Below are 15,375 nucleotides of genomic sequence, written 5' to 3'. Positions count from 1 at the left end.
TATCCCACACCTTGTTCTATCTCACGCTACTAGAAGATGTTTAACAACAAAGGTTCTGGTTGGATTTGGTTTTAATTACCTTCCCAAACCTGTGCTCAAAGAAAGTTACAGTTCAGGTACTTTAGGTAGGTCCCTGCCCCAGAGGTCTTGCAATCTAAGTTTATACCTGAGACAATGGAGAGTAAAATGATTTGACAAGGTCATAAGAAGCCTTAGCCCACTGTTTTGTTATGGTTCTCTGAAAATAGACTCTTGGTCAACAGCTGTAGAGAAACTTGTTATTAAATGCGATAAAATAATATAAATATTAAATATAAAGTACCTTATAGAGAGGCATAATGCCATGCAAGACAACAGCATAAACACCCTCTCCAATGATTTCACTGATAACAAAGCATATGTACCTATTTGTACAATAAGCTCATCCCTCCCAAGAATTGCTAAGCATACCTTCTGTGCAGGATTATCGGCTAGCCAGAACAAGATCAAGGGCTTATTCAATTTGGTCCCTATTTTGTGGAATAGGTCGTAATTATGGCTGCATCAAGAACAAGACTACTTAAGATTCAAAAAATTGTTAAAAGCGGAATTATTTAAGAGTTTATAAATGGGAAGAAGATTGAATCCTGAGGAGAAGCATTGGAATATGCAAGATGTATGTTTTTATTGTTTGATTATTGTTTTATAATTGTCATTTTTAACTATGTGTATTGAGTTTCTGAATATTTCTTATAATCCACAGTGAACAAAATTGAGCTTGCAGAATAAGATTTAATAAATATATATTAAATTATATAAAATTTGCAGTTGTATATTTCCAACCCCTAAACTAGGTTACATAATTGTCAAAATTTCTCCAATTGGCTTTCTACTATAAATACATAATCTAATTAGCCATACAGTAATTTAATTTTCATCTCGTATTTACATGTTTTCGTCAAATTTTTTGGCACAGCAGCCTTGTGTCTGTTCTAAGAATGTTAACTTTAGATGGAATGTCAACTGGCCTTGTCCTTGTTCTAGATATGTTTCTATGATCCTGTGGTCCAGTTTTTTCTGCATTTTTATCTAGCTTATAGAGTCCAACTGTCTAGGAAAAGAAGTACAAGGTTGTAACACAAATGTTCTACATATGTTTCTATGATCCTATGGTTAAAGGCTGACTGTGAACAAAAATCAAAACTTAGGAGAACAGGAACTATTTATGTGACATGTCAAAAAGTGTTTCACTGTGACTGAGGGCCTATGAGCACCCACATTAGTTCCAGCCACTCCAATAAAGGTTCTGATTGAATCATAATTCATTATTTATGTGAATAAGGTAAAACCGACTAGATGTGACATCACTATTTTCTTGGCCAAGCTTTTGTTTAGTGTGGGTGATAATTGACTATTGGGTGAATTGAGATAAGTTGGTTCTCCAACCCCTGTCGCTGATACTTCATATATCCTTTTTGGTGTAATCTCCAAGTTATTTAATTGAGAGATAATGTTGCAGAAGTTCCTATGCTGCATGTTACAAAGTGCCATAATTCCTCCAATACAGTGTGTCTACCTCTGTTCTGGGTTTGAATCTTGTACACGGGCATTCTGCCCAGAGGCTTGAACCTGGGGGCTAATCTCATTGGGGTCTTTACTGGGAGTTACCTGAGAGATGGATCACTTGCACAAACACAGGACTACCTTGGGGTTTACCCAATGTAAACACACACATAATTACTAGGATTATACCCAGGAACTTCAGTAGATAATGCAGAAAGGACAAAATGAGAGCAATTTACTCAATCTGAGAGGTACTAGTAAGGATGTGGGCGGCTGAGTTTTAAATGAAATGTTTTGAATAGAGTAGAGGCAGGCAAATCTAAATAAATAGGATTGCAATAATCAAGAAAAGATATAGCAAGAGCCTAGATCACAGTATGAAAAACATTGGTAGATCTGATTACCTTGACTGCTGCTCAGTTGTCTGACAAAAAAGACCAACTTCCTATTTCTTAACCTGGGACCCATATATATAATGCTCTCAATATTGGAAAACATTCCAGAAGGATGATTTTTGAGAGTACTAATTCTGTCCTTTTGTCAGGTCATCATGTAGCACATCAAGAATTTGGGTAATACAAGCCGAATCCTAGCCCCTTGGAGGCATCTGAAAAGAGGTCAAGGTTGTGAGTGACAACAGGTGCTTATCATGCTGATATGCCATTGTAATCCCTGAGAAAAAGCAACCACACTGTTAAACCTTCCTTCAGTTTCTTTGAAATGGAAATGTGGTAGTGAAGTATGTGCAAGACTGCTATTGCAGCTGCCAGTTGTGTAGGAAAGTATGTCCCATAGCTATCACCTGATATGCAAAATTGAAGCTCCAGTTTAATGATTGAAGGCACATTTAAGTAACCTTTGTATCTATTAAGACACACAATTCCTTTAATTTTGCCTGAGGATGCATAAATTCTATGAGTCTTTCAATTTCCAGAAACGTAAGCATTGTAGTAAGGTCTTTCCATTTTGTTGTGAGCTAGAGCTATACAAAAGTTGTTTACCTGCTGAAATCTTACTAACTGGAGCTTGTCCCAGAAGCTAATATCTAGATGGAGCAAGATGTTTGGATGTTTAAAGAATAGAACGAATGCTGATTTGATATCTGCTTTCGCCCTAAGTGCATAATAATATTTCAGAGGAAATATTGGATAAAGTAAAATGTCCTACACCTTTCATTGCTTGTCCAGATTGAATGTGCCCTAAATTGAATGTGATACTGGCACTGTCTTGCATGGCATTCTAAACTTTATTTTTTTAAGCAAGTGGTTTAATCCTCCTACTTTGACCATGACCAGAGTGAAGAGTCTGAAAATAATCATACTTGGATTTCAAAATTTTATGGTACAGCATTTATAGTAATTTGGTTCTATTTCTGTCATATTTCAATTAAATTACATTTTTATTGAACTTTGTGTCCAGATAAATTACAAAAATCACAAACAAGTAACAATAGGCAATACAAGAAGTCCACAACAGTTCATCTTCATTATAAACTTGGAAATAGTTGCAAAGTAAATTTAAATCGCATCATTAGACTGTGATATCACACTCCACCAGGTCTCAAATGGTTTCCATATTGAATTGGATAGTTGGTTTTTAACCCATGCAGTGCTGTCACCTTTTCCATTAAGTAACTATGCCAAATACAATGGATGAGCAAATCAATGGAATGAAGATGTATATTTTTCCAGGCCGCTGCTATTTCAGGATAATGCATGAGTAAATTGCAAGTTTAGGTTCAGCATTAGATATCGAAAGATTAAGAAGAAGCAATTTGGGATCATTAATTAGTTTAAAATTTGTTACTTTATAAACAAAATGAAGTGCTTTTCCCCAATAACGTTTCATTTCAGGACATTCTCTCCAAATAATTGATCCATTCAACCACACTGTTGCCAATATACATCCCTTAACAGCAGGATAAATCAAGTGGATTTTGAGGCATAAAATTCCACCGGAAAAGTATCTTCTACCAATTTTTAACAATATGGGTGGAAATTGAACGCTTACACAAGTGTTTAAAATATTCAGTCTAATCCTCATAACTTAATTCACACACTAAATCTTTCTTCCAGGCTGCTCTGTATTTATGTAAGCCCCTTGGTATTTTGCTTCTTTCTAAATAATACCTGGAAGGAGATTGCTTCTATAAGCAATGTCTTCTTAATTGTAATTTCCAGATAATGCCTCTGTTGAATGTAATTAAATCTATCACACTCCAGAAGCCGAAATTTCTTTTTTAAAGCTTCAGAGCTAAAATTTGTGTATGGTCTCATAACTGCCCAAGGTGGGTAAAACCTCTCATTTCCCATCTCTTAAACACTGGCGATTCTAATCCTGGAGGAAAGTTTTTTTTTGTTAAACCTCATAGGGATCAACAATGTAAATCCTCCCCTAGCAACCAATCAATCCTTCTCTAGGTCCCAGATTATTAATATAAAACTTGTGTAAGGATTAATGTGATTTTTAGGAGATCTCAGTTGCTATAAGCTTTAAGTAATATCCACATAGAGTATCACCCAGACAGGACTGCTCGGTGAGGACTGACTGTTTAACCTTAGCTCTCACCTGAAGCTGAGATGCCAAAAAAATCTAAAAATGGGAAAGTGGTAGTTTTTGATAATATTGAAACTTAATGCACTGTCGTCATTTACTGTGCAAGATATTTTTCATTTCGCTGGAAATTGCTTGTTTTGTTCCATCATTCTTTGCTTTGTGTTTTCTTAAGTTTCTAGGCAAATTGATACATCGGGGCCTCCTCCAAGCAGCAAATATTCATCTGTTGGTAGTTTTTACCATCTTCCATCCTATCTCAAATTATATGATGTTCTGAAAGCTACTCATGCCAATTACAAGGTACGAATTGGGGAATTGTTTCCATATTAGTCTTCCAACAGTTGGGGAAAAGGGCAGAGTTAGTGGGATCCCTGCCATCTTATGCTGTTGAGTACTGCCATTGATATGCTACCCTCTTTTACTGATCCAAGTTATCTACAAGAGAGGCAGTCCTCAGTGCTCCGCCTATTTGAGGTCCACAGAAATAAGTAAAATCAAAGTAAGCAACATAACTGTAGTCTTAAGAACTTAATTACACAAAACCCATGGCTCAACATGGTAGAGGAAAACTGGACTGACTGAAGAATTGAGTGATAGGGTGCTTAAGAACAGAGCTGAAGAAATGTGGCTTTATGATAATGTACCGGTCTCCAATCCAAGTGATCTGAGACATTCGTCCACTGGGCATACTGCAGTGCATGGCAGAATTTAGGGGAAAGCGGGACCCAGAACAAATCACCTCAGTAGGGCTCTAGAACATCGACGCGCGCAGCTCTGTCCTCATGGTAACAGAAAATGATAGTGCCAGTGGTGGGTCTATCATGGCAGCATGGGTACCCATCGCCTGACTCAAATATTTGCTGGAGCATAATTCATTTTATAGGATTTTTTTTTTTTTTAGATGTTAGTTACCCTAAGGGTAGTTAGTTGGCTAGTTAGGTACAATATTTCACATCTGAAGCACATGGTGAAGAATTTCATTTTTTTAACTGGCTGCTGCAGAGCATTATCACTAACAATGAAAGAATTTAATTTTAAAGGACTACTTATTTAATTAGCTACCAGAAGTTACATTTTATCCCCCTGCAGTTTGTGTGTCCTCTGTACTTGTGGGCTATTATAATCTCATAACAAGTTACCCTAGAGTAGAAACTGACAGCTTGAGTCCCTTAAAAAGTCCTGAGCAACTTGAACATGCTATGGCTGAAAAATTCCAAAAATGAAATAAATGAGTCTTATATAAGAGAGAATGTAATGGTAAAAGGCTATATATATATATGTATGTATGTATGTATGTGTATGTATGTGTATGTATATGTATGTATATATGTATATGTTTATATAGTCCAAGACTTAAAATCATATTACTGTCCCAGTCACTCTCTAGTAACATGGTTTGAAGCCTTGATTAATGTTCTGTGTGTTATCTTTCATTTTTTCCCTTTTGTCTCTGTGAAAGGTTACATTGGATCTTCAGAACAATAATGAAAAGTTTGGGGGATTCCTACGCACTGCACTAGATGTCCTTTCTCAGCTTTTGGAGCTTACAACTCTTCAAGATATTGGGAAGGTGAGCTTTTTTTTTCTTTTAAAATATTTTAGCCCATTTAGAGCTCATAAAATGTGCCATCATTACAGCACTGGAATTACAGCACTGGAAACTGAAGACCTACATTCACAGAACTGGTGCAGCACTGGCAACAGCATCCATAAAGAAGGGCCAGCAGTGCCCTCTCCACTGCTGGCCCTTCTTTATGGAATAATATGCCTCATACTCTGCGACAGGAACCATGCTATAAGAAATTTAAACAGAACCTCAAAACATGGCTCTTCAAGCAAGCCTTCACTTGAGCTATCCCTCTCCCACTGCCTTCCCCTCCCTTCCTCCCCTTTTCTATTTTTTTTCGTTAGTTACCATACCTCCTCTCTCCCTTCCCTCCCTCCCCTCCCTCCCCTCTCTGCCTATTCTGTTTCTTTCTCTCTCTCTCTCTTAGCCATGGTATATATGCTTTCACCTATTTTATAATGATAGTCTACACCACTGAGTAAATATACCTTTCAGAAAGTTTAGTTCCTCGTTTACCAAGCCAGTTGCATATGTTTGTATATATTTTGTCTTTTAACGACGACCTTCTTTAAATACTGTTGCACATAGTAATGACTCCCATAGCAGTCACTTTGACTACCTAGCCTGCTTCTGAAATGTTGTTCACTAAGTTAAATGTAAAGCCTGTTGCTGAATTTACTGTTTCGCTGTAAACAGATTAGGTGTTCCTAACGATTATCGGTATATAAAAACCACAAATAAATAAATAAATTTCCTCACATTGGACTGACAATGTATATCAACTACATTTTGGGGAGAAAAAGGAAGTAGTGAGATTACTTGCAAGTTGTTATGCATTTGACTACATCTTTAGTGTGGTGTGCTCCTTGGATATTGATCTTCCAGAGCACGCCTCAATTAATGCAGTTTGGCTTTTCTGGACTCTTGATTCCCAGAGATAGGGATGAGCCCATACTATTATTATGCTGCAAGAACTTGCAAGTCCCAGACATCCCTCCTGCTTACTCAGCTACCAACTTCCCATCGCACACTCGCAACTTAGGAGTTATTATTGATAATCACCTCTCATTTAAACCATTCATCAAATCCATCATAAAAGACTGCTATTTTAAACTCCAAACAATAAAGAAACTCAGACCCCTACTACACTTCAATGATTTCCGTACTGTCCTCCAAGCTATTATTTTATCGAAGATTGACTATTGTAATGCGCTCTTACTTGGCATTCCTGCAACACACACTAAGCCACTTCAACTCCTACAAAATGCCGCCGCTCGGATATTGTCAAACACAAAGAAAAGAGATCACATCACCCCCACACTTATTGAACTACACTGGCTCCCTATACAGTCACAAATTCTTTATAAAACACTCTCGATCATACATAAGAGTCTAGTAAATTCCAACCTCAACTGGCTTAACCCCCCCCTCTTACCTCGTACCTCCAAGAGACCTACACGCCCAGCTCTCCAAGGAACACTCCGTGCCCAATCTATTCAATCTTTTAAACTCTCCTCCACTATTAACAGAGCCTTTTCTCTTGCCGGCCCCACCATATGGAACTCACTGCCCCATGATATCCGCATAGAGACCTATACCCCCACTTTCAAAAAGAAACTTAAAACATGGCTCTTTCAGCGCCTACTCCATCTCACCCCCTATTACATAAAACCCCCCTATGAATGTTATACTGATATCTTGGTATGAACGCCTTTATGTCTGATGATTTTGTACTTTGCACTTTCATGTATATAGTTATAGTTATATTCCATAGCATCTACCCATTGATGCCTGTTATATGTAAGGGCTCCTCCCAAAAATTTATTTATATGTTGCCTAGTTCATCTACCTTATAAATGGGCTCTGACCGACGGCCCGCAAATGCGCAGTAGAGAGCAGCTCTACCGCGCATGTGCGGGCCAGCACGTTGGTCAGAGCCGTGCGTAAAAAAATAAAAAAAAAATGGCGGCAGCGGGCGGTGGCGGTAGCGGGCGGCGACAGCGGGCGGCGGCGGTAGCGGCCAGTAGCGAGGGAGGGAGGGACGGACTGAGTGGGAGGGAGGGACGGAGAGAGAGAGTGGGGTGGGAGGGACTGAGTGGGAGGGACGGAGAGAGAGAATGGGTGGGAGGGAGTGAGTGAGGGGGGACTGAGGGAGAGGGAGTGAGTGGGACTGAGTGAGTGAGAGGGGGGGAGGGAGAGTGGGACTGAGTGAGTGAGAGGGGGGAGGGAGAGTGGGACTGAGTGAAAGGGAGAGGGGGGACTGAGAGGGAGGGAGGGAGTGGGACTGAGAGGGAGGGAGTGGGACTGAGTGAGAGGGAGTGAGTGGGACTGAGTGAGAGGGAGTGAGTGGGACTGAGCGAGAGAGAGGGAGAGAGAGGGAGGGAGTGAGTGAGACTGAGTGGGAGGGAGGGAGGAGTGGGTGAGGGAGGGGGGGAGGAGGGGGTGAAGAGTGGGGGGAGAGAGAATGAGGGGGGGTGAGAGACAGAGGGATGTAGCCCGTTTTAACGGGCTTAACGGCTTGTCATATTATATTATGTTATCTGTTATATGTTATATGTACGGGCACTGCCCAATGGTTTTTTGTTCACTGTGAACCGATACGATGTGCGAACGGATATCGGTATAAAAGAAATGTTAAATAAATAAATAAATAAAATAAATAAATAAGTATTATGGTCCTTGGAGGCTTTTGGTTAAAAATGGTCTAAAGTGTTGCATCATCAAGGTTCCAACACAGTGTCCATTGGAACTTGGACAGGCTTTACCATGGCTGATGAAAGTAAGTCTCTTCATAGAGGAAAATGTGAAAATATTTGTGTGACCAGATTTTAAGCATTTGAAGAAGAATCTTTTTGCCTGATAGATATATATATATATATATATATATATATATATATATATATGAGATAGGATTCAGGAGAACTTCTGAACTTCAAGGAGGCAGAAGGAGCCTCAGAATGACACCATCTGGATTGCCTGCGCTGACACATCTGAATGAGGAGTTGGTGCAGTTGTTCAGTCTATCCTATCAAAAAGTTCTTATTCTCTCTGCTAACAAAATAGCAAGCATCCTGAAAGAGAGGCAGACATCCTAATTGATCTTTCCTTAGTTCTAGCCTCAGTGTCACCATGGAGTTTTTCTCTCTATCTTAGGGGCCGATGCAATATGGTGAGCTGAGCCTAGCGCACTCTTAACGAGCAGTTAGACGCAGGTAAAATAGGCACTAACCAATCCCCTAATGCAAGAAGGGGATTAGCACCTATTTAATGCGCGTCTAACGCGGAGTGAATGCAAAAAGATAAATGTGCGTCTCAAGCGCACATTTATCGCTCAGATATTAACGCCTGCCTAGAGCAGACGTTAATAGCTGAGTGCATTGGAAAGAAGTACAGAAAAGCAGAAAAAAATGCTTTTCTGTACTTATTTTTTTAAAGTAAAAAAAAAACCCAAAAAACTCTGCAGACCGGTTTTCATAACCGGCCATCTGCCAGTAATGTAAATGGCCGCCGATAAACTCGGTGGCCGTTTTCATTACTGGCAGACAGGCAGCCATGGCGGGTCGTGCTAGGAAGGAGGCGCTAAGGTCGCACCTCCTTCCTAGCACGACCCCCTAATTTAAATATTGCATGGCATCCCCCCTTTGGGGCACCATGCGCGTGTTAAGAGAGTGGGCGCTGACTGTTCAGGGCCCGCTTTCTATGCGCCTTTTTTGCATCGGCCCCCTAGAGTCTTCCAGAGATTTAGATGATGAACTTGACTCTTCAATGAGTTCTGTATGAACTACCCAAGAATATCTTCCTCTGCTTTGGAACTGCATCTGTCAGAATCAGGCTCTACTTCAGAGGATCCAGAAGCTGTCCTGGGACCCCATAATTAGTTGACTTCTCAGGATATGCATGAGATATATTTGCATACATTGGCAATCAGTATATGCATATTCATTGTGAATATCCTGAAAACCTGACTGGCTATAGGGTTCAGTAGGACGGGTTTGGGAAGTTCTGCTCTACTAGACAGCCATGAGCTTTCATACATAACTACCTGGGTTTATTTTTTTCCCCATTTTTATAAATACCAGCCCTTCTCACCTCTCAATCTGTTCCAGCCTTTGGATCAACTACAGAGCTCTTCCACCGAGATTTCCTTCACTTGCCAGAGTGTTCACCAATGCATTGGTAACTCTGATAGCCAAGCTTGGGGTCCAAGTGTGTATGGGGGGGGGGGGGGGGGGGCGCAGGCAGATACACCTATAATGCTGCAAAGCCCACAGCAAAAAGATTTCCTTGATGGCAGAACATAGATTAGTTTTGGGGGCAAGAGTTTTCAAGACCTGTCACAGAATTGGTCTCCCTTAGGAGCATTATTTCTGTTTTAGTTGGAGATTAATCATGTTAAGAGACTCTTCTCTGTTATGTTGGGAATGGAACAATTTATCTTGCTTTTAATTCAGTATTGAAGATGCTGATTTCCAGTTTTTATTCTTTGTCCTCATTGACTGACTAAAGGACACAAACATCTTATTTTTATCTTGATCCATTTTCCTTCCCCTTTAGTCTTTTTCTTGCATGTCCAAAAACTCTAATTTTGAGATGAATGTGCTTTAATATACCTTTGGGTTTATTGGTTGTTCTTTCTGTGTTGCTTTGACTTCTTTTGGATCTAAGTGTGTAAATAAAGATCAAAAAAAAAATAGGTAATACCTTTTTATTGGATTAACTTAATACATTCATTGGCTGGCTTTCATGAGCTGTAGTCCTTTTATCAGGAGAGCAGAATTGTCCGGTGGTGTGTGAGGAAGCCCATATCTCTGTTAAGTAAGCTTTCTCACCCACTATTAAACATAATTCTGCTGTCTCTCACCATTTGGCTAACTCTGAGGAGACTGGCTCTGCTCCTGCGATCTAAAGGATATTTATGCTCACATAGCTATCTTCCCTGGCCACAGAAAATACCTTTGCTTCATGGTTGGGAAGGCTCACTACCAGTACAAAGTGCTGCCTTTTGGGTTGGCCTCTGCCTCTCACGTCTTCACCAAGTGCCTAGCGGTGGTGGCTGTGTACCTCAGGCGCCATGTGGTGCACGTCTTCCCGTCCCTGGGCGATTGTTTAATCAAGAGTGACTCCTGCCTAGGGGTGCTGAGCGCTTTAGCCCTGACGGTGCAGACTCTGCAATCCTTGGGGTTCATAATCAATTACCCAAAGTCTCACCTCTGCCAGTCTCCTCAGCTGGACTTCATATGAACCAGACTGGACAAGGTGCAAGCAAAAGAGTTTTTGCCCTGCAATTGGGCTCTTGCCCTTGTCTCATTGGCAACCTCAATGCACAGCAGCCAGCAAGTGACTGCTTGCCTTCTGCTCAGTTTGTTGGGCCACATAGAGGCTTCTGTCCATGTTACCCCTCTCACCTGCTTGTGCATGCGAAGGGCACAATGGATCTTACGGTCGCAGTGGGAACAGGCCTCCCAATCCCTCAAGATCTGTCTCTCAGTCATGGAGTGTCTGAGGGCATCGTTGTCTTGGTGGGAAAACCTTTCCAATTTGGAGCAGGGGATTTCCTTCCAGGCCACCCTGCCTCACGTGGTCCTCACCACTGACTCCTCTCCTCAGGGCTGGGGAGCCCATGTGGAAGGCCTCCACATGCAGGGTCTCTGGACCGCCCATGAAGCCCGCTGTGAAACGTTTTGGAGCTTCGGGCGATCCATCACACCCTCTGGGCGTTCAAGGACCGGTTGTCACACAAGGAAGTCCTGATCCAGACAGACAACGAGGTTGCGATGTGGTATGTCAACAAACGAAGGCACGGGGTCGTTCCTCCTTTGGTCTTGGGCCCTGGCACAGGGGATGTCGCTACAAGCGACATACCTGCCTGGGACTCTGAAGGCACTGGTGGACCAGCTGAGCCACTCCTTTCAACCACATGAGTGGTCCCTAAATCTAGAGGTAGAGGCCAGATGTTTTCATCAGTGTGGTACCCCGGATGTAGACCTCTTCGCCTCCCTGTACAATTACAAGGTATGCAGTTTATGCTCCCTGTCACCAGGGGGGTGGACTTCTGGACTACGATGCCTTCTCTCTTCACTGGGGGAGGGGTCTCCTATAAGCATTCCCTCCTCTCCCGCTCCTCTTGAAGACTGCTGAAGCTTCAGCAGGATGGAGGGACCATGATCCTTGTGGCACCTTATTGGCCCAGACAGGTCTGGTTCCCTTTCCTTTGGGATTTATCGATCAGGGGACCCCATCCAGCTGGGGACCACATCTAATCTGATAACTCAGAGCCAAGGCACCCTGCGCCATCCCAACCTCTGGACATTGGCCCTAATGTTGAGCACCTAGTTCTTCAGCCCCTGGACCTCTCGGATAGTGTCTCCCAGGTGCTGGTGGCTTCTAGGAAGCCTTCCACCAGGAAGTTTTATAGTCTGAAATGGAGAAGATCTCCACCTGGTGTGCAGGGTAGGGCTTAGATCCGTTCACCTGCCCCCTTCCCAGGCTGTTGGACTACTTGTGCACCTTTCCAAGTCTGGGCTTCAAACCAGCTCAGTCAGGGTCCACCTTAGAGCTGTTAGTGCATACCATCAGGGTGTCGATTGCACACTCATATTGGTGCAGACTCTAGTAGGTCGCTTTCTGAGGGGCCTGATACAGTTGAAGCCCCCTCTTTGTCCTCCTGTTGCATCCTGGGACCTCAACGTTGTCCTGGTGTGGCTCAGGCGTCCTCCCTTCAAGCCATTGCGTTCCTGCAACCCGAAGTTTCTCACGTGAAAAGTTATATTCCTGGAGGCGATTACTTTGGCTTGTAGAGACAGTGAGCTTCAGGCCTTGGTTACATACCTGCCATACACTAAGTTCTTTTGTGATTGTGTGGTCTTGTGTACACACCCTAAGTTCCTGCCTAAGGTGGTGACTGATTTCCACGCCAACCAGTCCATTGTTTTACCCACCTTATTTCCCAGGCTTCATTCCCACCCAGGGGAATGAGCTCTTCATACTTTGGACTGCAAGAGGGCCTTGGCTTTCTTTTTTTTTAATTTATACTTTATTAACTTTTTCAAATTACAAGTAAGACATTCTTACTAAGAGAAAATAGAAACATTCATATCATTTTTCCAACTAATGTTTACAGGAAAACAAAAATAGAAATTAAGACAATGATAATCAGTTTCCCCCTAAAGCAATATTAAAGGGGGGTGTATATTGGGAGAATTCTAAATAAATGTAACAATTTTGCTATAAACAAAAGAAATTGACTTCACGTAGCTTGACAACAAACTAAATTTTAAGATACCAACTTAGTATTAACTAGGAGATATAACAGTAATCATCCTAGAATTTATGAATGATTTAAGCTGCTCAGGAAAATAAAAAATAAAGCATTCTTTCTGAAGCTTCACAGTGCATTTGCAAGGGTATCTTAACATAAATGAAAAACCCATAGATATAATTTGTGCCCTGTAGGACAAAAATTCCCTTCTCTGTTGCGTTGCTCGGGAAAAATCTGAGTAAATTCTTACAGGTGCCCCATAAAATGGGGTCACCATATTCTTAAAGAAATTTTTCATGACTTTACCCATATCTTGTTCTGAGGCAAACGTTACCAGAAGAGTGGCTCTTTAACAAAGTTCCAATGCGGCATCCTCTAAATATAGGGTAAGGTTATTCAGCATCTCAAACTGATTTTCTGCCTGTTGTGTATCTTTAAATGAGACCGGTAGAAAAAACAACTTGATGATACAAGGCATGCTCGTTTCATCAAGCTTCAAATTCTCTAGAAACAATTTTTTCAAGTTAATATCTACTGTTTGTCCCACTATTTTTGGAAAGTTCAGAAATCTTAGGTTAAGGTGTCGAGAATAATTTTCCAAGTTCTCAATCTTGCGTGAGGCACTTGTAATACCTTTAATTAAATTCACATTATACTCGTAGTTTGCTTTCAATGTAGCCTCCACCGCATCGATTCTGGGTTCTACATTTTTTACTTTCACTTCCAGATTCTCCACTTTTGTATTAATACTCTCAACTTTTGCATTGAAGTCTTGAAATGATTTGCCTAAACCGGCTACTAAGTCCCAGAGAGCGTCTAGAGTCACAGTGGCTGGTTTTGATATTAATTGAAAGTGGCCAGACTCACCCACTTTCTTTTCCAGCCTTTCCTCCACCAGTATTTCCAGTTTTCCCACAGTCTCCTTTCCTCTTCCTTCTGGGGTTGATGTTCTCGGCTCTCTCTCCGGTTCTTCTTCCCCTGTCACAGAGGCTCCTTCGAGAGATAGGGGCAGTCCGAAAAGTCCTCCTCTCTGATACTCTCCCGTTGATACCACAGCTGTCGCTTCGGCAGACTGCTTCTCGGCAGCAGCTAGGAGGCCGGTAGAAAGCATCATCAATGGGACCCGGGATTCAGGAGGGCTAAGGGTCACGTCCCCAGCAACGCTGAGGCTCCCTCTAGCGTCGAAGCGGGGGTATTCACCTCCATACTAGTTGCTAGTCCTGTTGTTATTCAATGTCCTGGTACTGGGGGCAGGTCGGAGGGGTAGACCCATATTTTCCCTTTTCTTTTTGCAGCATCGTAGCAAGTTTTCAAGGAAATCTTGGAACAGCGTTTCCTCACCATCTTCACGCCGCCATCTTGCCCCCAGGGCCTTGGCTTTCTATTTAGAAAGCACAGCTGGTCACAGGCAGCCCACTCAACTCTTTGTGTCCTTCAATACAAATAGGCTGGGAGTGGCGGAGCAATCGCGGGGAGGAAATTGGTTTGATCAACTTTATTGAAGTATAGAACAGACCGGGTAGGTCTCCAAATGTGAAGTCAACAGAGGTAAGACCGGCACACTCTTCAGCCGCAATGTTGACTTCACATTTGGAGACCTACCCGGTCTGCTCTATACTTCAATAAAGTTGATCAAACCAATTTCCTCCCCGTGATTGCTCCAGCATCCTTATCTAGCCTTACACAATGGCTTAAATTGTCAAAGTCCCTCTATATTTCATTTTCATGAAGACAATCTACTGTTCTGGCGTCATGGCCAGTTCTGTGACTCCCTAAACTTGTCCTGTCCTCTTGACTGATTGCCCTGAGCTGCACTTCAGCTTTGAGAAATCAGTGGGCAATTTGCTCGAGTTCACAGAATACAAATTTGTGAATTTTCCGATCCCCCTGACACAGCCCTGATGCGAAACACGGCCGTGTCGGGGTCCCTCGCTTATATACTAGTGTTCACTGTGGTATTTAATTCCGTGCACAGTGGTTGTGTGCATATGTAAAATAAAAAAAAATGTGTAGCTGTTATTGCTCAGTATAATTTTTTGCCACACAATTTTCTGTTGCTATTAGGTGAGCGGCACCATTTTGTAATTGTTGCATCAACCTAAGTATGGCAAGAGGTAATCCTGAGTACAGTGCATTGCAGTAGTACAAAAGTGTCATTATCAATAATTGAACTATCATTTGGAAGTCCTATAATTGTAACAAGATTTTGAGAGGGCGTAGAAGATGTTTATATATATATATATATATATATATATATATATATATATATATATATATAAAAAAAAAAGACAACTTTGACCACAATTTTAAATTGTGTACAGAAATTTTTCAGGAAATTTACGCATGTGCAAATGCAGAGAGGCCTGCCCCTGGAAATGACTGCTTAATCTGGGTAAATTTATGTGCATACAAGCTGTATCAGGTGGACAATTTTATAATGGGGCATTTCCAC

At 41.6% G+C, this 15,375-nt stretch overlaps 1 protein-coding gene across 1 annotated transcript in view; it reads left to right on the top strand.

Moving 5' to 3' along the window:
- Positions 1 to 15,375, top strand: part of HTT (huntingtin) — a 797,032-nt gene that overhangs the window by 388,528 nt on the left and 393,129 nt on the right. Inside the window, exons 28-29 of the mRNA XM_029606726.1 lie at positions 4,271 to 4,398; positions 5,558 to 5,668. Of these exons, the coding sequence (XP_029462586.1) occupies positions 4,271 to 4,398; positions 5,558 to 5,668 (239 nt within the window). The remainder of the gene's footprint in view (positions 1 to 4,270; positions 4,399 to 5,557; positions 5,669 to 15,375) is intronic.

This window comes from Rhinatrema bivittatum, chromosome 1 (assembly GCF_901001135.1).
Source record: "Rhinatrema bivittatum chromosome 1, aRhiBiv1.1, whole genome shotgun sequence".
Classification (NCBI taxonomy): domain Eukaryota; kingdom Metazoa; phylum Chordata; class Amphibia; order Gymnophiona; family Rhinatrematidae; genus Rhinatrema; species Rhinatrema bivittatum.
Note: the sequence above shows the minus strand (reverse complement) of the source record. Positions and strands in the feature narration are given on the sequence as shown.